Genomic DNA, 24,453 nt, shown 5'->3' on the forward strand with positions numbered 1-24,453 from the left:
ACCTACACATACAAAGGGATAGGACACCAGATACGTCCCTGTACTTGTTTGTTCCCATGGACAGTGAGAGCTCTTCTCAAAGATATCCAAGAATCTTACCAATAACTGTAAATATTTCTAAGTGTAACAACATTTAAAAAAAATCCAGATAACAAATTAAGTTATTAAAAGGCATGCAAAGTTTTATGAATACCTCTGATCTGTACCCGCAAACAAAACCAGAAAAAAGCTCTTTTCATTCATACGGTAGCACTTACATAACATCAGCTTTAAATTACAGCTTACACAAGCCTGAATGATTCAGCCACAGACATATCATTTGGCTTTTTAGTGGGCTCCAGACAAATGATTGCAATATGCAGTTTTAGCTCAAAAGAAAAAATATCAAACTATAAAATCTCAAGGTGTCATTTTATTTCAACAAACTGTGACTCAACTAAAAAATGGATGAAAATTTGGGATGCAGATGAATGCATTTATTATTTCTAAATGCATAGACGAGAGACAAATGTTAGGCTGTATTTCCAAATGTAGCAACTGGCATATACAATGGAGCAGGTAAAATAACTCCAGTGCCACCTTTAATGTAAAGACAAAAGTCATTTTTACAGAATTTCAATATAAACCTAATATAAAGCCTGATTGGAAGCTTAGGGATTTTAAGTTTTCCTTACACAAGCTTTAATCAACAATATTGTACCAAAAGGAAGTCTGTATGAGAAAAAACTTTGAATTAGACCTTATGCTCTTTACTGTAAGTACTGAGACCAAGATTGCTAATAAAGATGAAACAGCTTTTCATTTTTGTGTAGCCTACTTAATGCTCATTCCTTCTGCACCCAGACAAGCAACAGATACGGATTTTGAGTAGAAAGTGGTCATGTTGACTACTTGAATGCCATAGACCAAGTCTTGACTTATTTCTAAGGCCTAACCTGCACTGGGTTTTGTCAGTAATGAGCAGACCATGAACAGAGTTGAGTTGTACCCATTTATGTCAGATTGCAGTCATGAAAGCAACAGCACCAGTAAATCCAGCTGTAAAGTGAGAGTTATGCAACCCAAGGTGCAAAAGGACCCTAAGAGAAGAATCCAAACATTTATCAACTCTAGTTTTGAGAAATCTGTAATTGTTCAAATGTTTTGGAAGGTCTGAAATCATGCACCTATGAAGTTCACAGCCTCCTCCTCTTCGCCTTTTGCTGAAACATGCTTCTTGCAAGTCTCTTTCAATGAATTTGAACTATGATGTTCTCGAGCTGTACCCATGGCTATATCTTTTGAGCAGGAACCAGGTCATCTATATGTCCCTCGCTGCTTAAAGTACTGCTAGTGCAAATAGCATAATTTGTTTTATGATTTGCAAAAAGCATCTCTAACAAACTAGTACATGCCATTTTCTGCTGTTAGGATATTATTCTATACTTTCAAGTAATTTAGGAGGAGACTGGGTGATGGGAAGAATCAAAACCTTTAATTAACCCCCCTTAGAAACCATCAAAAAGAACAGAATGTTCAGTTCAGTGCTGTTGTTTCTGATTTTTATTGCTGATTGCTTTAAGAGCTCTTCTTTTACCATCACTATTACAAACCTCTGCAGGGAAGTCACAAAATGTCCAAGTTATTTCAGAACAGTATGAAAACACCCACAAAAAGTTCCAAGCTGATTCTTCCCTGCTGTTAGACAAGCACTGGTATTACTGCTTTTGTTACAAATACAGACTGATTCTAGGCATAAAATGCACAACTCTGGCCCACAATTTTATATTTCTAGCATAGTTATAAGAACTCCCACCTATTCTAGTGGGAGTTTAGAATGCCTAATAAGCACAAGACCAGACCTAATGTTCTGTTCCGTGCTATTTTCGTCTTCTACGAAAAAGTCTTTCAGTCACAAGTTCTAGGTATATAATACATACACAAGTAAAGACATGCATGTAAAAAATAAAATAAAACAGTGTTTCTACTCTTCTATTACCATCTGGAGATCTTAATAGTGAAAATTAAGGAATTCTATCCACGCAGGGAGCAAGGTGTCTTTTTATATCTTCACTATCTGAAGTAGCCTGTTGCTTTTGTATTTGATAATCTGTTGCGACTGTAGGCAGCATTGAATTGTCACCGTTTTGAATTGTCATATTTGGTCTCAAAATATTATTCAGACATTTAGGATACAGACAGCTAGTAACACTGCATACTTAATCGACTGACCTAAGCAGAAATACTTACATAAGATGAACACAAATTTGGAACTGAGAGTTTTACGTAAGTTATTGCAAAACATTGTCACAGGTCTATACAGGAACACTGGGCAGTACTCATATGAATTTAAGCTGACCATATTAAAAATCACCAGGTGAGAAATGCACTTAAACATCTTCGCCTTCTGTTGAAACTGCTTGCACAAGATAATTAAGATGTAGAAATTCAGATGTACAGTTTACTTATGCCATTGGAAGAAAGAATAATTCACAATTTTGAGGGATAAGAATTAAGAAAAAATAGTTTAAAGCTAGAAGCTTTTCAGCAAAAGGGAAGGGTGCTGGGAAATAACAACATCCTAAAGATAAAATTATGAACTAGAAGACATAAAGCAAATACTTGTACGAATACTGACATCTAAGACAAACTCTCTTGAAAAAGAAGTCCCACTGACACCATCTGCTTCATTACAATGAAACTGCTGGTATTGCCTTGTGTTGTTTTGCTTTGTTTTTTGAAAGCGTGACTTCTGTGAGAAGAGCTGGTTTTCCCTCCAAGTACTTTAACTGCCTAATGAAACTGCCAAAAAAAAAAAAAAGAGTGAAACATTTAGGAGTCACTCTTTTCTAACTGCTGCCAAACTGTAGTAACCTTTGAACTACTGACTCCTGCAGAAACATCATCTAGAAATATTAATGCATCTATCATGTGACTCTTCTTTACAGGCTGCTACTCTCATACACATTACTACCCACATTGATTAAAGCATTAAATAAGTAAAAATCCAGTAGCGTTGTCAGAAGTCAGACACCTGAAGTATGGGTTCACAAAAACAGAGGACGAGCAGAAGGCAACACAGAGAGTCCTCAAGTGTTTAAGGCAATGACAGTGCACATGCAAAACATAAGCCCAAATCTGGGCAACAACCTTCCCAGTTTTTAATTCTGCAATACGGGGTATTAAAGGACTCTTCCCTACTGCCTCCACAGCACTGGCAAATAAACTGTGTATACTGACAAAGAGAATGCATCTGGCACCCATGCTTAAAGTCCAGGTCCTCAGGAGCCACACCAAGACTTACACAAGAGCACAGAGCTAAGGGTGGCAATGGAAGGGCGGGTGGAAAAATTAATTCCAACCTATGACCAGTGTGCAAACCTACTCCTGCAATTTGTCACACAAGATGTGTGTGATTGGATGCTGAAAACCATGCAAAAAGTATGTACATAAAGTTGAAATTTGTGATCTGCAAGCTGAACAAGCTCACTATGAGCCCCATGGTGCCGTAGCCAGGATGCTCCCAACAGCTTTAAACAAGATTTCAGGACTCCAGCCAAACTGTACCTCAAATTACTGCTTTGTCTCAAGGTAGCAAATGGTTAATCTTCAGATTAAAGGCATTTGTTCCTCAGCTGAAGAGTCGAATTATTATATACTGACCATGGTCTTATCCAGTCACTACTGTGAAAAGTGAATTCTTAAAAACTTAAAGGATTCAAAAGCAAGTTACAAGAGAGAGAGGAGGCGGTTTGGATTGACATGGCATTTGCTCAATATGCTGAACACTCTCTGAAACTTGAATGCTATGAGTCAGCGTTTCTCATGTCAATGATTATAGTAATTAAGAGCAAGAACATTAGATTTGTGTGGGGAGAGAGGTAAATTTAGGTCTTTAGAATGATGTATTGAGCAATCAGAATCAGTTAATAGGCATGCTGGCCACAAGTGCAAAAATAATTTCCAATGTGAACAAGAATGTACAAAAATAAGTGCCAAATTAATTCAGCCACAGGAGGTGGTGGTGAGGCATCACACTCCAGACTTATCCTCACTTGACCCCTGCAGCAGTCGTTCTAATGCTCAGATGACATGAAAATACATTTTTCCTTTTAACGCGTATGACGTTTAGTCACAGGACAGGTTCTACCAATACCCGCAGGCCTGTTAACTTACAGCACAGCACAGAGTTTATCATTTATTCAGGCCATTTAGAAAAGAAAAAGGTGTTTACATCTGCTACCAGGAGCTCAAAAACTCACATATTTCTTCCAGAAATTTATCAGGAGACAGGAGAGACATCGGTAGAACTCAATACCACAAAACAGTATCCACATCTATTGGAATCTAACAGGCAAATCCTGAAATCTCCATCAGTGTGGTGATGACTTTTCTTGCACATATCTGTGGCCTCAAATACTAAAACTTGTGGTTAGGACTCATTTGGCAACACAGGAGCAATTTACTACTCATAAATCAAGTGCTGTTTTGCACAGCACATTTGCATTTATTCTATGTCGAAAAAAAACCACCACAAAATATATTAAAAAAAAAACACACAAAAAACTGTTCTATTAGCAGGACAGTAAACCTTTCTCTAAGAACTATAACCCAAATCACACAGAAATCCTGTACAGAAAAAGCCTAGAATAAGAAGGTGAGTTTGGTCAAAGCAACCAAAGGAAGCATTAATTCAGAACTACTCAAGACCAAGTGCTGCCAGCAACATTCCCACGGAGCTAAAGTTGCACACTAAAGCTGCCACCCCTGCCAACTGTAGATTCCATCCTCTTTTCCATGAGAGCTAAATAAAATACACAACAGAGCAGCACTTACATACAAAATTATATTAGACATAGGGTAAAAAAAAAAAAAAAAAACCACCCTTAAGGATACCACCACCACCATTACCTTTTTGATTTCATCTTCAAATGCTTTCTCCAGATATTTGTATCTCCTGATAAGTTTATTGAAGACCTAAAGATAAACATAGGTTAACTTAAAAAAAACAGTAAAAATTTTACCCATCTTCTTTTACAAAAAAAGGCAAAGAGAAACAAGACCGATGCTACTGAACCCAAAAAGAATGTCCATGGCTAAACCATGATGAGACTATTTTTTTCATTTGAATGTCTTCACAACAGGAAAGAAAAAGTAGGAAGCCTAGGTGGCTTCTTACATACTAAAGTTCTGCTATCTGTTTTTCTTTAGACAACGATAAAGACATTGTTTCCAGGAAATAAGCAGCCAGCAGTATATTTCTGCCATCATCTGACATACTGTCCATCTCATGACTTATGAAACATCCTTCTCTATTAGCTTGTTCAAAATTGGAAACCATGAATTCTGCAATTCTTGATTTATAAAGCAACGTTTGAATCTGAATTTACTACAGTTTGAGAGTTTTCATTTTCTTCCTACTTCTCAAAATTTTATTCTCCCTCTCTTTTACACCCTATCCATAGATCAAAAGCAGGGGAAAGAAGAGGTTAACAGATACAGGAAATTTGCACTCTGCCCCCTTCCTTTGATAATGCAGCTGTCTGGGGAAGCTGTCAGGTGTAAATCAATGGAGTGAGGCAGTCAGGTAGCACTGCTGGTCATCCTTCAGTATAGGCAGGATCTTTATCAAATCCACTACCACGAATGCTTACAATAAGACTCACTGCTGTCAGGGAAAGAGGAAGAACATTTTACAAAGCTTTTACAACAACTATGTTCTTGGAAATGCTTGATCTCTAGTCTTCACTATTTGTTCCCCACCTTGTGACCCCAGATTATGAAAGCAGAAGCAGCACAGGTGCAGACTGCATTCTGATAGAAGAAGTGAGAGATAAGAAATTAAATAAGCAAAGAACTGCCCTTACTACTGAACAAAGTACGTATACAAAGTACACCAAACATATAACTCGCTGTCACAGGCAAAAAGATTTACATGGGGAAAAAAAATGACATTATTATCAGGCTGGATGGGGGACGTAAAGGAGGAAATGAAGTTAAAAGAAAGTTTCAATTCATTTTTCAGAGAACGTAAAATACACTCAAGCACCCTAAATGGTAGTATTTTGGCTCTGAACAAGTGAAATGGAAATGAACTAACAAGTTCTGACCATGCTGAAGGCAAAGACATACAGAAGTCTAATAAAGTAAGACGTGAAAGACAAAAAATGTTACCTAGAATTTTGTTCATATTTCCAAATAAAATGTGTATTTTGATAAGTCACAGAATCACAGAATGGGCAGGGTTGGAAGGGACCTCTTAAGATCGTCTAGTCCAACCCCCCTGCCAAGCAGGATCACCTAGTTTTTACTTAGTCTTCAACATACCAGTAATAACCAGTTAATTAAAAAGATGAACATTACTTAATTAACAATATATTTTTGACATATGTGAGTTTCAACGATGCTTCATTTTTTATGCAATCCTACCATGTATTCAGAATTGCATAGTGACTTAGAACTTAGAATTCTTACTATATTTTCTCATGTAATAATTATCTTATGTTAAGGAGTTATGCAACATTAGCTTCTCTTCAATAATGTTTCTGGCTTCATCGCTTGTGTTCATTTCCCATAGACGTATTTGTGCAAGCCATATTATTCTTGTAAAAAGGAACTGTACAGCGCATATGTAGAAGAAATGAAAGCTCTTCAAGAGCTTTTCTTCACTATGAGTCTGAATCCTAACTAGCTAAACAACCAACGGTTGGAGGCTTGAGCTTTATATTTTTTGCGATTCACAGAACCATAGAATCGCAGAACGGCTCGGGTTGGAAGGGACCTTAAAGATTGCCTGGTTCCAACCCCCTGCCATGAGCAGGGACACCTCCCACTAGATCAGGTTGCCCAGGGCCTTGTCCAACTTGGTCTTGAACACCTCCAGGGATGGGGCATTGTTCCAGTGCCTCACCACCCTCTGAGTAACGAATTTCCTCCTAACCTCTGATCTAAATCTCCTTTTACTTTAAAGCCATTCTCCCTTGTCCTGTCATTGTCTGCCTGAGCAAAGAGTCGCCCTCTTTTTTATTTTTTTATTTTTTTAATTTTTTTATGATCCCCTTTAAGTATTGAAAAGCTCCAGTGAGGTCCCCTGGAGCCTTCTCTTTTTCAGGCTTAACATCCCCACCTCTCTCAGCCTTTCTTCATAGGAGAGGTGCTCCAGCCCTCTGATTAACTTTGTGGCCCTCCTCTGGACCCAATCTAACAGATTGACATCCTTCTTGTGCAACATCCTTCAAATGTTTCTAAAAATATGTTTATGCAAATCTTTAAGGTTGCATATAGGAAAGGCCAACAGAAACAATAGGGATGGTGTCTAAAAATATACTGAACCCAAGTGTAGACTGAAAAAAGTAAGACTGCTTTCTATAAAAGAAAGGGTTGACAGCTGTGATCAGATAATCATAGACACCTTATTTTGTTACCTAAAATTTATTAGTTAGGGCAGCTTACTGGTTAACTATTTTTCAATTACCCTACAATTAGCCAGTTGCACTCTAGGCAGCCTACAAGTGTTCTACTATAATCCTTTTTGATTCATAAATGGAAAACAACCATCCCTTTATTATCCTGACCTGAGCATAATTTCGGATGGCATCATGATCTTCTTCTGCAAAAAATACACAGTGGTTGGTCATCTTGGTCTTGTCATTGTCGTCTATGCGTGTGCCTCCAGGAGCTAAAACAAACAAAAGAAAAACACAGTAAGATTTAGTAAGTCTTACATTAGTACCGCTGAGGTATGAGGCAGGAGTGAAAACGGGCAGTGGAGAGAAGAGTGTAGAGGGGGAAACTTTACGAAGCTGTAGTGGCACCCATCATAAAGGACAGCTGGCTGATACACTGCATCTGAGATCACAAACCTCGAAGGACAAAGACAATCAGGTCACGCTAAGGAATCTTAGCTGCTTTTGGGAGCATGGAATGGGTTCAAATAAGAACGGGTTGCAGCATAACTCTTGTGTTTATTTTAACTACTACTTTAAACACCACAATAATGTAAATCATTTCCAAAGATAAAAGTATTAGTGCTCTGTTACTAATTTGAGGACTCAGAACATCCTCCCAACCCCATGCAAACTTTCAAAACACTGACACAAAAGACTTCTCCTGGCTTACTTTGTTCAGAGTTTTGTGTGTTTTTTTTTTAAATAGAACTTCCACCGGCTTTTGTTTCCTGCGTTACCTTAAGACTTACAAAAATATCTTTTCTTCTTACCAAAGAGCAGGAAGCAGGAATCAAACTAACGTAACTAGAAAGAGAGCCCACTTACTCAAAACACACAGGAAGGCAAAAGGGGTCTTCTCCCATGCTGCCACTAACACCCGGGGGGAAACTCCCCATAAACATCCATAAAGCACTCCTCATTGTCCTTCAGTTCTTTCAGATAGCCTGTGTTGCAAGGTCTATGAAGAAAGCTTTGCAACAGCTAATAACCTGGAGGGCTGTATGACAACTCTTCAGGCTAGTAAGTTCTGGTTTCCCCTACTTAGTGTCTTTCTTTGCTTGCTATTGCATTTGTATGCTGTTTCAACTCTGATTGAGGGCTTCTCAGAACAGTACCAGTTTTTTGTTGTATTTACAGGATGCCAAGGTTAAGTCCCTAGGTATTGTGTCACTACAAACAATAAAATATTCTATGATACTGGATCCATAAAGTAGCTAGATAAGTGCAATTGAAATACAGTTTATAATTTCCACTTTGTAAAGGAAGACAGCATCTTAAAAGAAGCAAGGCTAATCCTCAAAATTTTGCATTGGGTACACTGCAACTTACCTAGCATGCTGCCAGCTACCAAAATATCAAAGAGTGTGTCAGCATAGCGGCGATAATCAAGCCGTGAGCCCGTTGCATCCAGAAACTTGGCTATAGCCTCCAAGTCATTCCCAGCTTCATTGAGGCCTTGGACAATAGTATCCCTGAAGACGGTGGGTTCAAATTTCTCTTTTTCATCTGGAAGAGACAGGAAGAAGAAAAAAGAGAGGCGGACAGTTTTAAAATCCTGTATCCACCAACAATTCAAATGACCACGGCACCTAAACATATTCTTCCCATTCTGGTCAACGCACTGTACAGAAGTCTGGCTGGCTTTCATGGCCTCCGGAAATTTTGCTGTGTTTACCCTCACTTCCCTCTCCTCTTCATTCCCCCCAGATACCAAGACACATACAAACAGAGATAAATAAATAAAAGGGGAGACAAATACTGAAATTGCTTTCAAATTTCATCCTCTTCACTTGTTGAAAATATTATAGAATGTGCATACCACTATGTATTTTTAAATGATAGCAGGATAAAGGGTATGACAGTTTTGTGTAAATAATCTCACTGTACGAGTACTTCATTTTCCACTTCTTAATATTTTTCTTTAAATAATTATGGTTGCATATCTGAAATGTTTTCAAAGAGACAAGCCTTCAGGAAAAAAGATCAAGGTATTCATAAAAATAGCTTTTCTGTAAACATTTAGTACTCTGCAATATGGTGTAACCAAAAATTTATCTTTCATTTACAGACCTGAGCAGCACTAAGAATGCAGAAATGCGGCACTAACACCACATTTTCTACAGCTGTCCCTGGTTGAACTAAATTAGGATACAGTCTGACCCCCACACAAACACATCCTTATGCCAAGGCCATTAGTCACAACAGACACAGCCACAAACTCCAGATAAATCTAGGCAGGTTTTACACATACCTCCTGCTGCTTTTTGTTGCAGACAGCTAATACCTTTTAACTTGCTTTGTACAAGTCCTGACTTTACACAGGGGCACAGGTGAAGTGCTTGTTACCATCTAAATAACTTTGAACTTCAGAAACACATCTGGGAACAGTTCTATGACACACCAAAGAATAAAAAAGAGAACCTACTTTCTTACCACTTGCTAACTTAAGTGTTGATAAAAAAAATCTTTAAAAAAAAAAACAAAACAAAAAAAAACAACAAACCTGCACACACCATAACCCGAAGACAAATCCAGAGATTTTAGTTACTAATGCAAATGACAATTGGTAAAATTCCCGTCTAAATAAGCATGCACTGCTGTAGTCTGAAAGGTGCCAGGTGCGGCTGTGGCAGGCTTTCGGGAGAGGAGGTTCTCCACGTTACCCATCCTCTGGCTGCAGGTTTCCTTTCTCTGGGACTTGCAGCACAGAAAAAGCAATGCTACCCCAAACACAAGTCAAAAGCAACTCCAAAAGACCTTGGATCCTAATTGCCTTTCTTCCTCCTGCCTTCCGGCAATTAAGTAACTTTTAGCTAAATGCCCACTCTTATCAGCTTTAACACTTACAGTACTGAAACATTTATAGCTCTCCTTGTTTCCCCGCATGCCCTTGCGGTTGACTTGTTCTACCACCTCCAGCACATCACCTGGACGTTCTCCCCCTCCTTCAACACATCCCTTCTAATCTAATCACCTAATTTGCAACAATTCCCTGCTGCTATGCCCAGCTTTTAGTGGCTTGTTGACTCTATTTCCTACCTCCAAGTGGCTTGCAGCCCCATCCTCCAAACAGAAGAGCTGAGGCCTACTCAACCCCACCGAGCAACTGCCTCACGTAGCTGCCACGGGGGGTAGCCCACGGTGGGCAAACTACAGAGGGTCTAGCAGGGAAACAGAAGGACATGCCTACAGAAAAACACCACCAGAATCCCACCTGAGCTATCAGACTGCTTACCACATACTCAGGTGCAGCTCACTTCTGTCTTGAAGCACTAAAGCAAAAAGCCAACCAACCCACAAACGAGCAAGCCTTTTGCTTAAATGCAAGTAATTTGGCATATGTACTTCAGCCAGTCTGACTTGTGCACAAGAAACACAGCTCCACCCATAAATAAATACCTAAGAATAATTATTCTCTTAAATACCACATAAGTATGCACTATTTACATGGAAAAAAAAAAAAAGCGTGGTAACTCAGTAACCAGAAAGATGACAGACTTCTGTCTTAAAGTAAGAAAGAAGTAAAAAAAAGTAAGATTGAAGTAAAAAATAAATATAATAATAATAAAAAAATCTTATTTTTCCTTTTTCACTGTATTTTGTCTAAAATTTAAGATTTTTCTTCTTTACAGTGAGGGTGACAGCGCTGGAACAGGCTGCCCAAAAAGGTTGTGGAGCATCCTTCTCTGGAGATGTTCAAGACCCACCTGGACACTCTCCTGCTCAATGTGCTGTAGGGAACCTGCTTTAGCAGGGGGGTTGGACTTGATGATCTCCAGAGGTCCTTTCCAACCCCTACAATCCTGTGATATTCATGTTTAAACTTCAAGGTGTTATGTGCTTGGTAGCATGGGTATACAGTCCTCAGTACAAACACAAACACCACGATTAATATTTCTTAGCTATTTTAAACGGATTCTTCTCCTGCCCCAGAAGTCCTCGTGTCATTTGGAGCACCCTACTATTTTCTCGTCTATCATAACCTCAAAATTTATGCAGGAAGAGGTGGTGAACTCACTGCATGAAAAATGATTTATAATTTTATTTTAAACATTTCCTACCGAACTAACGTACTGGGGAGGAATATGCTGATGTCGTACAGCAGGGTGAGTAAGAAGCCATCATCAAGAAGTGGTGACAGTATGTTGAGCTGTCAAGTACATAATTACTGAACAAGCACAGTTTCAATCACAGGCTAATGGAGGCAGGTGTAGCTCGCAGATGTGATGCATGCAATTTCCAATGCAGCAGCGCTACACACAGCTTTTCATTTTCATCATGTTCCTAGATCCTTATTTCCTTTCTTTTGCTTGTAAGGAAATCACAAAGTACATTTGTACCTCCCTCCATAAGAATCAATTTCATCTTTTCAAGAGAAGGCCCACAACTGTATTTCTGTGGAAGAAAAACGAGCTGCCCTGTTTGGCACCTCTTCTGACTTCACGTTAATATAAAGGTGTTAATATTGACATTATTAAATAATTTTCTTCATGAAAGAAGGTAAATATGCATTGTTTGCTCTGCTTAGTTTCTTTTTAAGATGTCATTTACTTTTTATTTGGAACTAACCAAACTATTTACCCAGATTGCCAAAAGCCTGACATGGAACTGTGAGCTGCCTCCTTGCCCTAGAGGTTCTTTCCTTTTACAACATCAGGTTTCTTCCTTCAAATCTTTTAAACTGATTTTAATGCCTGCCACTACATACACTGGAGGCAAGGTTTACACCTTTTATTAGGTCAACTAATAGAACTGGAAAGAGGGGGATTCACAAGTTCCTTCTTCAGATCATGGCTCTCCTTTCAACATATTTTAGTCACTAAAAACACTTTCAAACTTTATTGGAAAAAACAACATCGTCTTTTTCCCTTTCTGCTTTCTGAAAGCTCAGAAACTGGCCACATTTGCAGCTAGCTGATCAGTGACAGAATTCATACGAACAAGTATTTTCATTAAATGCCTGACTGCTGCATCACACCTTGCTGGCTCCTCAGGTGGCAGTGCTCTTAGCAGGAGCTGTAGAAGGGGAAAAACAGTATCCTGAGACAAAAATCAACTGTCAAGAAGTATCAGCTCTCACTCAACCAGCTCCCCCCTGTGCATTTCAGCCCCTCCTAATGACCTGCCTGTTGCACACAGAGTAGTCTCTGAAATGCCATGGTCAAACCACACTCACTGCGCTCGGTCATATCTGGGTACAATTTAATGACTCCTTGAGATGCTGGAAGTCAGGATAGAAACAACTATAGTATCTTCTAGTCTAAGACCAAGACACAGTCTGCAACACTGCCATGATACAAAATGAAATGTATATACATGCAGAGGAATAAACATGCTAGAAGTCATTTCTACTCCTCTGCCTTTAGAGAGAAAACAGGTATCTACAGGTTTTTCAAAGCAGGAGCCTTGAATATTAAGGCAACCAGGATGTCACCATTTTTGAAGACGTTGCTTACACTTTAGACACAAAGAAGTGTTTGCATGTTACAAATTCTATAGTAAAGGTGTTTAACATCCCCAGTTCTATTAAATAATCTTTTAAAATAAAACGAAAAACAAACAGCCCCCCTAATCTTCCAACCCCTGCTCCAAGTCTTTTCCTTCTTCCATGCAGTCACCCAGTATCTACTGCCACTTCTAATCACTGTAACAGAAATTTAATAGATAGGCACACAGAATTACAAATACAAACTCTTTATTTAAATTATTACTTGTATTATAACAGAATTCAAAGACCAAATCAGTGTTAGGACCTCATTATGCTAAATACAACGCAAAACACAAACTGAAAAGAAAGCTCTTACAAAAGAAAGAACAGTCTGAGACAAATATGGCAAATAACTACCGTAACTGACTAAACTGGACCAAACAATACATTTAATCAATCCAGCAGTATGCATATCTTGGATTGCCGTTACTGGTTGATCTGACAGGTATTTTTCAGGGACTGCTAATTCCACCCCTCCAGCTACAACTATGCTGTTGCTGGTTAATGCTGTTCTGAACCATGCTGACAGAAAGTTAATCCCACTAACTACTGTAGCCCTGTGACATTTATTTGCAAGCACTAAAGGTTTCTTTTTCAAATTAGTTCTACCTATAAACATTGTATGTGCATCATAGGAAGGACGTTTTCAACTTCAGTGATCCCCTTCACTTGTATGAACTGTGACAGTCAAAATAACAGAGGATGCAATGTGTGCAAGGGAGGAAAGATGAAAGAAAGCTGGAATCATATTTAAACAGAACTACAAAAAATATTTCACAGTTCTCTTTCTGCGACTTTCACAGATCTTAATACATTCACTCAGCTCTTCAGATTCATGGTAGAATCAGTGATTTTCTGAGAAAGACTACAAACTCTTTTTGTTTCTCTCATCCATACTGAGAAAATGCTCGTATTCACATTATCTGTCATAACAAGCTCAGACCAGGTGTTAGCTTCTAACGAGAAGCAGGAAAGTCAAGATGGGAAAAATCTGTTAACGTGACAGATAGGAACTCCATCTGTGCATGCCAAAATAATCTGGTATTGTAACAGCAAGATGTCAAGGTCGTCTTTTCACAAACCAGACATCTTCTGAAAAAGATCATCAATTACTGTATTATCAATATTTTGAGTAGATCAATATATTATCAATATTTTTGCTCTCTGCACCAAAGTGCTTGGCTTTCATTTGTCTCAAACACCTAAATTGTGACAAATGAACTCTATATGAACAAGCATGTCAGAATGACACTTGCTATACAGAGTACTTGGATGATCACTACAATCAGCACCAGCTGCCCTCATTAAAAATTGATAGAGTATACAAAAAAAAAAGACTGTTGGTCATGTTTGTAGAAAATCAGAATCCCTATTATCACTATTACAAATAGGGCATTTATGCCACGGCAATTAAGTGTTTCTTTTAACAACTGGAAGCAAACAAACTACATCAACAGAGGAGAAAAATATTTGTGGGAGTTTTGGTTGCTTGTGGTTTTGTTATTTTTCTAAAGGAGCTTTCTGACCTCTGCTCTTCAAGAAAGCATGTCCAATGAGATGATCTGACTGTCTCATAGAGAAGCAAGGTGAGAGAATTCCTTTTTAGAAGTAAAAGGTTCATTTATAGAGTTGGCATTGACTTGAGTCAAAGAAATAAAAACAAAAATTCCACATTATTTTCTTTATGCAAACTTTAAATGAAAGCTTATAGTTTGCTTTCTTAGTCAGAAGGGGCACCTTAAGAAATATCTGAGACAAACATTCCGTAAGTTTTCTTCCTAATATATAAATGCAGTAGAAATTCATTCCGAATGTAATTCTTTAACTAAAGTTTTTTTAAGAATTACTAGCAAGTAAAAGCAAACTAAGTAACAATAACGTCCTAAATATATAGCGAAAATAACAGAATCTTTATAGCTCAGTAACAAATACCATTTTTATTCTTAATATGGCTAAGAGAAAAACTTTAATCTATTAAACATCAGTTATTCCATTTCTAGTAGTTTTCACAAAGAGAAAAATAAAAACATGTAGCTTAACCTACCCCTCTTCCTAGTTTTGAACCGCTGGCCTGTTAGCACCGGCTTCTGATTCTTATTCATAAAATTTCTGGAGGAAAAAAAAAAAAAAAAAGAAAAAAGGTTTTCACTATTACATTCACAGACAACATTTTAACCTAAAGGCAAAACAAGCATTCAACACAGCAAAATACTGGTGTGGAAAAGGGAAAGGAAACTCTTGATGTATACTCAAAGAATAATGCATATTATTTTGAAGATTAAGAGCATTACAAGCCAATAATAACTTTGCTGAGATGTACTTCTCTCATACCTTAGCTGGACAGCAGGCAAAAGCAAACTACTGCTCCTGTCCCCCTGCTGCCTCCATCTTCATTTGCTTGTCATCCATAAATACAAGAAACGGACAGAAAAGCCACTTGTCCCCACACAAGACAGGGTTCAAAGCCAAGCAGGAAAAGGAAGGAGCTTCTGTCTGTACTGCCAGGGCAGGGTTACAACAGCGCAGCCTGCCCAACCAGCCCAGAGAGCGCGCTGGGCTGCTGGAGTCTCAGGGCTACACGCTGTTCTGCTGGAGAAATAACGCCTTAACCATCAGTTCTCTCCCAAACATTTCTTCCAAGCTGAAGATGCATTGATGAACTTTCATTTCCTAAAATGCTATTATGTGCTTGCTGTGAATATAATAAAAGGTAACCAACTTTTCCACCCATCATTTTTGTGTACAAATACATAGGTAAGGACCTATACGGCAAATCATGTAACAAGAACGGTGAAAAATATTGGGCTTATTACTTCAGACCTTAATTGCAGATCTCATCATACTGCGTTAAAATATTTGGGAACCAGATAAGTTAACACCATTTTATCTAACGACAACAACAACAAATATATATGTATATACACACATATATATATATTTCAGCTACGGATATAGTTGTCTCAATCGCTCAAGACACAGCTTGCGCAAGGAGCAGCCAACCTGACAGCTGGATGCAAATAACCACGCATACAGCAAAGCCCTGCTGCATGTCGCAATTGTCACCGCTGTCCTGGTCCTGCTCCACCAGAGGTGTCACTGCTGGGACCTACCAGCCACCTGCTTCACCCCCTGAGGGCCTTAAGGTCAGCCTTACTGATGGTTTGCTCATCCAGGACCGAGCTTTACCGTACAAGAAGCTTTGTCCTTTGGATCTGTTCGCCAAAGAAGTTTAGTTTTACATAAATTTGTACTATTTCTTCATCATGGACTCATTCAATTAAAATTTTACTACAGGAAGCTCATGCTGCTGCAGGCCCGGTTTACAAGTACGTACTTTTGCCAACACTTCTTCCTAGCGTGAAGAAAGAGAAACTCAAGCTCTGTGGCTAGAAAGACGCCATCAATCACATCGTATTATGTAAGCAATGGTCTCTCTACCCTGAAAGCTTACTTAACTCTGTTAACAGTGCTCTAACTGTATAACACGTTCCCATTCACCATCTAGTTGCAATGTCACTAGCTGGACGCTTTAGCAGTATTTCAAATGTGTAACTTGGCAAACCGCTGCTTTCTAGTCTAGGTCTACGATTTATTAACAGTCAGAAAATGCCAGCACGCATTGGGAAGTGCCAAGTCAAGTTCACAGTCCAGGTTGGTTTTGTTTCTTGCAAGTCATAAAAAATAAAAATCAAGAGTTAAACTGAGAGGCCGACATTCATAACCACGATTTAAAGCCACTGCTTTAACAGACTAAGAGCATTTCAAAACAACCGCAACACTAAATAGCCTTCTGGAAAGTGATTTCACACATCTGCAAGGAGAGTTAAAATGGCAAACCATGATACCACAGGATCTTTCAAAAATGTTCTAGGATCCGAGCTTCTCTTCAGACAGAGCTCAGACATCTCTTTCCCCCATGTAGCTGTCTCAGCGACCAAGAAACAGGAGGTGCTTTTCAAGTCCCTTAGGCAGGTGATCCAGCAGCCAGCTGCGATGAGCAACAGCCCAACCTCCAGCCACTGCCAGGCTAGGTGTGATGTATTTATACGCTTTATCTTTGTGGTCATCTATTATTTGTAAAAGACACTGCAAGGTATAATATTCTCCAATATTTTTATTATTTTTTTTTTAATGCTTTGCCTGTGATGCTTTATCCCTTGCTCTGGGACCGCAACTGTTAGTTTCAATAGATTCAAACCCCACGGGCATGGGGTCTGTAAAATATCATGCAAGCCATGCCACAGGTAAGAACTAATCCTCCTGTCTCAGTTCTTACAGAGCATAAGTGTGCCATTGGGCTAGTATCAACACTGCCTACTTCCTTTATGAAAAAAATAGAAGCTTTGGGGTCAAAGAAATGAACAAAGGCATCTGACCTCGTCCTAGCACTACCAGTATGTTTTTCCACTTGCTGTAAAAGTTAGAAATGCATATGCTCAACTTCTAGCACCAGATTTCTTTCCTTTGACACAGTGTATTTTTAAACTGCTAGAAGAGCTGCATGCACCTTAAGGTTGTCTACTGGATTTTAAAAGTTTCCTGTGAATATAAATTATGCCCTTTAAGACAGCTGGGAACGGGAAAAAAAAAAGTTAAAGACTTGCAACTTGTGGCAGATTTAATGACTAGAGGTTCAGTGCAACAGAAGAGACTCTTGAACAGTTAATTACTAGGAACACAGGATCTGCCTTCTTCTATATTTAGCTTTAAATACATCGTGCTCTAATCTGCTCGAGTGAGGGCCAGGCTTTATAAGGCACTCCCTAAAGCACTGGCCCAGCGGGAGCAAAGGCGCTGTCATCAGGAGACTGCAGAAGCACAAGCCTGAGCAAAACTATCCTAGTGATTTGTAGAACCATAGAATATCCTGAGTTGAATGAGACCCGCAACGATCATCAAGTCCAGCTCCTGGCTCCACAGAGGACCACCCAAAACCAAACCAAATACCTGAGAGCATTGTCCAAATGCATCCTGTACTCCAGCAGGCTTGGTACCGTGACAACTGCCTTAGGGAGCCTGTCCCAGTGCCCGGCCATCCTCTGGGTGCAGAACCTTTCCCTAACCCCCAGCCTGACCCTCCCCTGTCCCAGCTCCATGCCGTCCCCTCGGGTCCTGTCGCTGTCCCCAGAGAGCAGAGCTCAGCGCCTGCCCCTCCGCTCCCCTCGTGAGGGAGCTGCAGGCCGCCATGAGGCCTCCCCTCAGCCTGCTCTGCTCTGGGCTGAACAAACCAAGGGACCTCAGCTGCTGCTCATAGGTCTTGTCCTTTCCACGGGGCTTCTCTCTACTACAAATGACACCAGGTATTGCAAATGAGTTTTTGAAGTGCTTTTGCTACCATACCAGATGTTTACAGAAGTGAATGCAAGGAAAAAAAATCTAAGTCAGCACAGAACTGATGGCTGAAGGCTGCAAGTTCAACATGACAGCATACAAATTTGCACAGAACGTTTGATTGCACCACATTAAGCCTGCCTTGTGTCATGTAGTTATCAAACCTTAAAATCATAAAAACCTTGAGCTATTACATACACTTTCCTTTTTGAAAGTTACAGACTAGCTCAAAGCCAAAGGCAAGGTTTGGAACACCAGCTAGGTAAGTCATGTGGTTTCAGAGGATGGCTAAGGGTAGGGAGGAAATATCCTCAAAAAGAAAACCCCAAACAAGAGTCATCCCTACATCTTCAAGTCCACCACCCTCCAGGATTTGTGTGAATTGCCAGCAGGAAACAGACCAAGAGATATGGCAGTGACAGCTCCTTAGCATGCTTCTTTCACAGACCCCACTCTTCTAGGGAAAATGGGAGAGGCAGAGCAACAGCCATTTCACTGTTGATTCTCTCTTTTGGATCCAGAAAATCTTCTGTAGAAAATTCGTGTGTTCAAACTGCACACCCAAATATCTGGTATTTTATAAGCAGGTGTCTCACAAGCGAAGCTGGGCTGACTCAAGTGGGACGTGCCAGAAATCATTACCATCAGACAACCATGTACAACAGTCCAGAATGGGTCTAAGCCTGCTGATAACTAACCTGCAGCTACAAGATTTATTAGAAAAATCAAAAATTGTATGATTTAAAACAGTTTTCCAGATTGCACTCTTGTTACGAGGCTTCTGCAAAACAGAACTGAGGGACATCTACATTTGTAGATATGATCCACATAATGATACAGCAGTTTTTATAATCAAACAATCCTCACAACACAATGAATAAAAATTGTAGCAATCAATAAAACCAGCATTAACTAAAAAGATTAATTAATAAAAAACAGCAACAGAAAGTTCAGAGCTTTAGCAAGTTTGAATTTGCTTAAAAAGTTAGAAAAATGCAGTCTTTTATCCATGCCACAGGGAAATTCTTATGATGATTAACTCCTAAATCATTTAAAGCCTTGATAAAGCTAATGTTTCTGCCAAGCTAAAACACTGGGAACATTTGGTTGTGGAAATATATAGCTCAAACTGAAAAAATAAATACCGGAAACCTTCATCCAAACCAATTCTATTTTTCAAAGCATTATTTTACACGTTAACAAAAATGTCAGAAACATCTGAGATTCTTCAAACATTAACATGCTTATGAAGAATTCAAAACCAGTTGCTCCACGGCAGCAAAACTTCACTGCCCCAGTTGCAGAAGGACAGAAATCAATGCCAGGCAACATCAAAAGAGAGCGACCGTTTATTAAACTCCCCTCCCAAGATTTTATGGCCTTGTGTGCCCTGGGCAGTGCAACCCGGCGAGGAAGCCCGCTGTGGCAGGCTGCAACCCCTCGTGCGGGTCCCAGCCGCACCGGTCCCCACACTGCTGGCATTGGATTGAGGTGGTGCTGGGGAGCAGCAAGGGTACCACGAGCACAGCTCTCAAGGGAACGGGTGCTGGAAGAAATTATCTCCAACCCCCTCCCTCACTCAGACATCGTGCAAAACATTAGTACTCATCACAAAGTCAAATGAAATACAAGCATAGATGGTGAGAGTTTCTATGAAAAAAACATGTATCAAGATGAAGCTTCTCTAGAAGTGGAATATCCAGGACATTAAAAGGTTTTATTGTGTCTTTTTTATCCAGGAAAGTAATTAGGTGTTTTCACATTCTCATTGCTGATGTCAGGTTTAGGTTTGGGGCTTTTTTTTTTTTTTGTCTTTCAGCAACAAGCCAAGGGGGTATGTTAAAAACAAATTACCCAACTCCAGTGGCACAGAGGAAGAGCTGCCCTTGCACTTCTGCTAGAGCGGAAACGTGTCGACATGCAGTGAGCAGCTGCCTCTGCTGTCCGGGAAGGCAGCAGGCAGTTAGATTATGAGTGAACAAAATCTGTAGGTGGAAAACTCATAAATCATCTCCAGTGCAGAGGAACAAAGCGTTTTAAGGGGACGACAGGACGGAGTGGATGTAATGTAGCCACGGGTTCTTGCCAAATCCTTGTCAGGCTTCCCACTTTCCACTGTGATGTTCAGCCTGTGCTGCGATTCTTTTTCTGCAGGCGTTTCATTGCAAATCAGCGCAGTGAGAGGAGAGCAAAAGCAAAGCACATCCATCACGAAACCTCTGTGCTTGCCACAGCGTTCACCTCACAACCGCAGCAACAGCTGCAGCAATAAAACCTTTTCTGTTACAACATGGCTTTCACACCCTTCGCAAGAAATTCACCTTGGGTGCCAGCATTTCCCGGATTTGGTCAGCATGAAAGAGAAGCCCTGTATTTACCCATGTGAGCCTGTACGTCGGTTGTCAGTAACGTGAAGAGCAGCAGGGACACTCCCTACAGCCTTCCAAAGTTCACTTTGACACCGTTACAAAATTAAGGAAATAAAAAGAGTTCTGTTTGCTGTTTCCCAGGGTCGCAAGTGTTGAGGGTGGGAGAGGAGAAGGTCTATGAAAACACGTCTCCTCTGCCTCTTCTACCTCTTCAATTACACTTCTGGAAATCCAGCAAGGGCAAGTGTCCTCACTTAGGGCTGAGCTACAAGCATTCAGGTGGACTTGTACCATTTCATCACCATTTTCTTGCTCTCGCCCTCTACTCCCAAAACATAATTTATTTTTAAAGAAGTGACTGATAACATGAACGTCTGTAACTTCAACCAGCAGCAGAAAGAGCAACACTGGAAGCTGTAAGGTTTATCTTGCTATTTTGCCCTCAGTTATAACGTTTAGGAAACCGTTCTCCCAGTGATCTCACTCATTACAAAGAGCTAGTAAAACATTTGTAATATCCTCACCCTTTCAAAATTCCCTCACAGGTTTTATTTTAAATATGATCTCAGTGGAAACATGCAAGGATTAAGCAATCACACAATTATGTGTAAGTTAAATATTATCAACCTTGTGCTGTTAATATTTCTGTGTAAAATAACACTGTTAATTCACAAATTTATTGCTGAAAAACACATCTTCTGTTATGGATTAATTTTGTTTATGATCTTACAGTGCACGAAGCAACTAGCTACCGACCTTTAATTTCATACTTGGAAACATGCCCTAGTTACCAGTGGATATCATGTTTAGTATCTTAAGACAGTGTTGTAGAAGGTTTCCTACAAGCACTGAATGCCTTGTCTTTTCCAAAAGAGCTTTCCAGAAGCTCTGAAGGCACTTAATTTCCTTATTTTTATTTTTTTTAAATTACAGGACAGTGTTTTTCCACGCTAAAGAGCAAGTGCCCACTGCAACAAAAGCACTTGTCTTTTAATACTATGTCTAATGGGAGAGAGAAAACAAAGGGATGAAACAACTGGAGTTTGTTCCATTCTGCAGCGAGAACTCAACCAGTAGAAAACAAATACCAGAACAGAATGAAACTTACCCCACGTTAAACAAAAAAATAAAAAATTGTGCTCACGCAAGACTCCACAGCCAAGAATTCTGTGTAATCTGTGATTAGTTATCCAGCTGACAACTAAGGAAGCGCAGACAAAAATGAGAAGACAAACTCACAAAAATTCGCACCATAAATCACATCAACTAACTGCTAAACTGGGATGCAGAGGGATATGCTTCTTGAAAAACAGTCAAAAAGAAAAAACAACCACAAACTACCTCACATCCACTAATTATAATACAATCACAGACTGAATTAGACACGGAGCCCAATGCACAGATTTCAGGAAAGCAGGTATTTAAGAATAAAAGGAATATGAGGTATATAAGAAGCTGCTCAGCTGAATAAGGAGGTAAAAACAAGGCAGAAACCTCCCACACCTGAAGCACTCCAGATGCACTCCACCAAGTCAGGGAACTGCAAACTGAACCACCAAGGCAACAGGCTTCTGTGTCTCATAATCAGCAACCACATGAAATATGCGTGAGTCACGGCACAGTCAAAAAGAACAGAGAAAAAAAATCTTAATCATTGACAGGTGAAAATACAAGTCAAGCAAATGAAATCATACACTTGGGCTGACACACACAAAAAGCTATCTTTCAGTAACAAGGTTTCTTTCAGCAGCTGAAAGGGGTTATTAGATATAATTCTGCAAGGGCAAGGTATTAGCAGGAGCTTTTCAACTGAGAGTTCTCTCAGACTGCTGCACTCCTAACTGGAGCACCCCAAGGTAATGGAGACAATGTATTGCTACAGATCCACTCATATACAATAAATATTAATTCTAAGGTGATGGTACTCATCAAATTAAAGCTTGCATGGATTGCCAGAAGAGAAACCTCTTAGAAAAAGAAGGCGATAATACGGATTGGCAGAGATTAGGATCAGGTTAACTTAGAAAACAAGCAGAGCACAACACTTCTCCAAAGTTAACAAGGTTTTTTTAGAGGTGGTGGTGGGTTTTTTTTTTTGGTTGTTGTCTGTTTTTAATGCAAGATACCATTTTCAATGGACTACATAGATGCTAAAAAATGATTGTTTAATTTAGAGGAGCATTATATGCACTGTTTCTCCTGGAAAAATACAACCATCTCAGCTATCACTGTAAGAGATGATGTTGCTGAAGGAACATGGTTTAGTCGAAGTTCTGCAAAAATGTGATTATAAAGGTATTGCCACAATTTCGCTCTATCCTTCATTAAAGTACCGGTTGGCAGAGAAAGTTGTACTAGATGCTCTTCACAATATACGGAGAAGAAATCATTTACTGGAGTTACTTTACATACTTCCTGTGCACCAGGAACTCACAAACGAAAAAACACAAGTATGCAGGGGAAAGCATGCTAAAAAATTATCAGAGAAGCCTTGTTCGTAGCAATGAATCAGTCAGACACAATATAAGAACAGCTCGGCAATGGAGGCAAGTACAAGAGCACATTTCTCACGTACAGTACTAATCCTCTGCTCACATCCACCCTGTTCCTCTTTTTTAATGCACACTGCCAGTAATATTTTCAGTATCAACCCTACTCATACAATTCAACAATCACATCAGTAAAATCAGAGATGTGACGGTTCCATCTTTCTTGGTGTCTTAAAGCTTTGTGCAGCAGCAAAAGCACAGGAGACCACCAGTATTTCCAGGACACGGCACTGCAGGATTTGAAAACCTTTAAGTTATCTTCAAAACAACAATGGCTAAGCTCAAAAAATTAAATACAAAGTATGGATTCTGCAGAAAGCACTGCCTCCCAGCTGCTAACAGTTTATTATTTCAGGAACTAAATACAGTAATTGGAGGAGGGATGTATTAATAGTCAGCACCTCTTAGAGACTTGCAAGTGGTGAAGGCCTTGGCTTTAGTAAGAGACAACTGCTGCATGCAGTAAAGCTCGTTTTAACTTAAAATTCTCCGATTATTTCTTCAAAGCTTGTACAAGGAAAATGAGTTCACCATGTTAACACGTGGCTCTTTACCTTCAGGGCAATGAATGGGCTTTCAGATGCTTGAATTCTGGTATTTCTGGCTAAAAAGAGATGGTACAAAGAGCCAGCAGCAGAACCGCGCAATGTTTTGCACCATGTCAGCTATTCCAAACATACCTACTAACGCCGATTATGCTGTTAGCAGCAGTCACTTGGACAGAAAAGGAGCCTGTAACTGACTTGCATCGCTCTGCATCCCAAAAGCAGTCTCTGTGGCTGCTGCTTCTTCTCCTGGCTGGCTGAACATGCTGACAGGATGCAGTTGTTTTGGTGAGCAAATTGCTCAAGTGGGTGATGAGAGCACTAAACATCCACACACCTTCAACATGAAAACAGACAGCTGTTTTCTAGGCAGTGACTGATCCAATTTCTCTCAGTCTAAGCTGAGATAATTCTATGGCAATAAATATGAATTTCTATCAACAAGTTGGCAGCTGAAAAAACACACACAACAACACGTGGCACAGAGTGCCTGTATAACTATTAGCCTTTGCAGGTCAAAAAAATAGGTAGTAGAGACTGGACAAGCAAAGAGGGGACAGTACTTGCTATCCTTCCCAAGACTTGGCAGCCAACATATCAGAGCTCTGGGTCTTACTTCAGAAAGTAATTAAGTAATTTCTTCACCTCTGTGCAGCACCCCTAAAGCTCTTAAGACAAATTCAGGGAAGAAGAGTCTGTCTAACAGAAGGGCTATCAAGCACATGGATGGCAGAAACTCCTGAA

General features: G+C 39.7%; 1 protein-coding gene across 4 annotated transcripts in view; it reads right to left on the reverse strand.

Annotated features, from left to right (window-relative positions):
- Positions 1 to 24,453, reverse strand: part of BZW2 (basic leucine zipper and W2 domains 2) — a 58,430-nt gene that overhangs the window by 21,924 nt on the left and 12,053 nt on the right. For 3 of the 4 annotated variants that reach the window (XM_083822850.1, XM_083822849.1, XM_083822851.1), the window contains exons 2-5: positions 14,960 to 15,024; positions 8,757 to 8,933; positions 7,554 to 7,657; positions 4,891 to 4,956 (exon numbers count right to left, since the gene is read on the reverse strand). In XM_083822850.1, coding sequence (XP_083678976.1) covers positions 4,891 to 4,956; positions 7,554 to 7,657; positions 8,757 to 8,933; positions 14,960 to 15,017 — 405 coding nt within the window. In that variant the 5' untranslated portion in view covers positions 15,018 to 15,024. Of the gene's footprint in view, positions 1 to 4,890; positions 4,957 to 7,553; positions 7,658 to 8,756; positions 8,934 to 14,959; positions 15,025 to 22,118; positions 22,170 to 24,453 lie in introns of those variants that run through there. The other variant, XM_083822852.1, reaches the window with a different exon arrangement.

Source organism: Anser anser (assembly GCF_964211835.1).
Source record: "Anser anser genome assembly, chromosome: 2".
NCBI lineage: Eukaryota > Metazoa > Chordata > Aves > Anseriformes > Anatidae > Anser > Anser anser.